Genomic DNA, 1842 nt, shown 5'->3' with positions numbered 1-1842 from the left:
CACACACACACACACACACACACACACACACACACACACACACACACACACACACACAGAACATTACGCATATGTACACAGGTTCAACAAAGAAGACAGTTCTGATGAAAGGCACTCGGGTTTGAGGGGCTGACTTGTCTTAGTATTACATCCGGAACCAGTCTATCAATCTGCAAGTCACCAGGCTGGAGGAGGAGGAGGAGGAGGAGGAGGAAGGAGTTACAGCGACGCATGAGAGCTTCAGTGTCTGAGGCAGATCTTTATGGAGCCTGTGTTTCAGAACTGGGGGTTTAGTGTGAAGTCCTCGTCGTCCTCTATGTCCAGTTCTTGGTCTGTGTCGTCTGACACGTCAGAGTCCAGCTCTGTGTGGGCCTGCTGTCGGGACACACAGTGTCCCGCTTGCGCCAACTCGGGGGCCGAGCCTGGCTGCCTCTGCTCCTGGTTCTGGATTCCGGCAGCCTCTATCATCTCATCTCCTTTCTTACCTCTGGAACTGTTATCCTCCACCTCCCTCTTAGGATTCTCCTGGTGAAAGCGAACCCCGTGGATTAGGAGACGGTACGAGTGTATTTTAGTGAGGAGTGAAAGGAAGGTAGGGCGACATCAGTCACCGCTGCTCACCTGTTTTAGTCTTCGCCACTTCGCACGTCGATTTTGGAACCAGGTTTTAACCTGAAAGGAAATGTTCAAAAAAGAAAGAAATGAATGATCTTCCTTCTTTAAATATTAAAACTCTGAAAGGATGTTTCTTATGCGCAAACTCGTCCGTAAGATTTCTGGCGTCAATTAAAAATTCGGTTTGTCCGCTGTTCACGTGGAAGCGGTTTAAATTCATTTTGGATCAAGGCCACATTGAATCAAATCAGCACGCAGCACAAATATTACACACACACACACACACACACACACACACACACACACACACACACACACAGGTAATTCGCTACAAATTCCAACCATTCGCAGCCAGTAAATAGCTTTCTAGTAATAAAGTAGCAAAATCTAGTGTTATGCTACATTTCAAAAACGGAATAAATAAATGTATAAAAGTGTTTCATCGAAAATTGCGGCCGATCCTCCGGAGATCCTTCCAAACAGCCATTACGGCACATGTGTGTGAGCCAGACCGGGCTCCGCTCACCTGTCTCTCGCTGAGCTGCAGCATCTTGGCCAGGCGTTTCCTCTCTGGAGGTGACAGGTACTTCTGTGTCTCAAACTTCTTCTCCAGCTCGATGGTCTGGTCGTTGGAGAAGCGCACCTGGCCGCCTTTTCTCTTATGTAAGGGCCGCTGGATGAACGGCGTCCACAGCAGAGGCTTCCCTGTGGAGAGATCCCACAGAATGCACCGTGTTTGAAATACATGAAATAAAACGAAATATTTATTTCTGGCTGTGACAAACGTGCCCGCTGTCGAAAAAGAAGCTACAGCATATAAACCTTCCTGCTGCCATCTGACATGAAACGAATTAACAAAACACGCTAGTGCGCGACAGAAACACGGTACATTTGTACTGTGTTATATTAGGCCCACTGACGGCATTTTCACTCACATTCACGCGTTTGAACTCTTGCGAAGAGTGAATTTTATCCACATGAAAATATAAGACAACACATTTCAAACATTTTCATTAAAAGCTCCGGAGCTGACGGCACAGCCTATACGCAGACATGCGCAGTGCAGAGACATCGAAAAATCGAACTATTCGGTCACAGAGAGAAGACGTGTTTTAGACTCTGTGGCCTCTCCCGGTCACCAGACAGCTGCGGACTCCAATGTGGAAAAGTTTGAGAGTTTATTATTTTTCAGGATTAATTATTGGATAACTATTATTTGGATTTATG

General features: G+C 46.5%; 1 protein-coding gene across 1 annotated transcript in view; it reads right to left on the bottom strand.

Moving 5' to 3' along the window:
* Nucleotides 1–20: 20 nt before the first annotated feature.
* Nucleotides 21–1842, bottom strand: part of hhex (hematopoietically expressed homeobox) — a 7403-nt gene continuing 5581 nt past the window's right edge. The window contains exons 2-4 of the mRNA XM_005748726.2: nt 1142–1320; nt 622–672; nt 21–525 (exon numbers count right to left, since the gene is read on the bottom strand). Of these exons, the coding sequence (XP_005748783.1) occupies nt 277–525; nt 622–672; nt 1142–1320 (479 nt within the window). The 3' untranslated portion in view covers nt 21–276. The remainder of the gene's footprint in view (nt 526–621; nt 673–1141; nt 1321–1842) is intronic.

The sequence above is a fragment of the Pundamilia nyererei genome, unplaced genomic scaffold (assembly GCF_000239375.1).
Source record: "Pundamilia nyererei isolate P.nyererei 1_Seehausen unplaced genomic scaffold, PunNye1.0 scaffold00228, whole genome shotgun sequence".
NCBI classification, from domain to species: domain Eukaryota; kingdom Metazoa; phylum Chordata; class Actinopteri; order Cichliformes; family Cichlidae; genus Pundamilia; species Pundamilia nyererei.
This window is presented reverse-complemented; position numbering and strand designations above follow the sequence as displayed.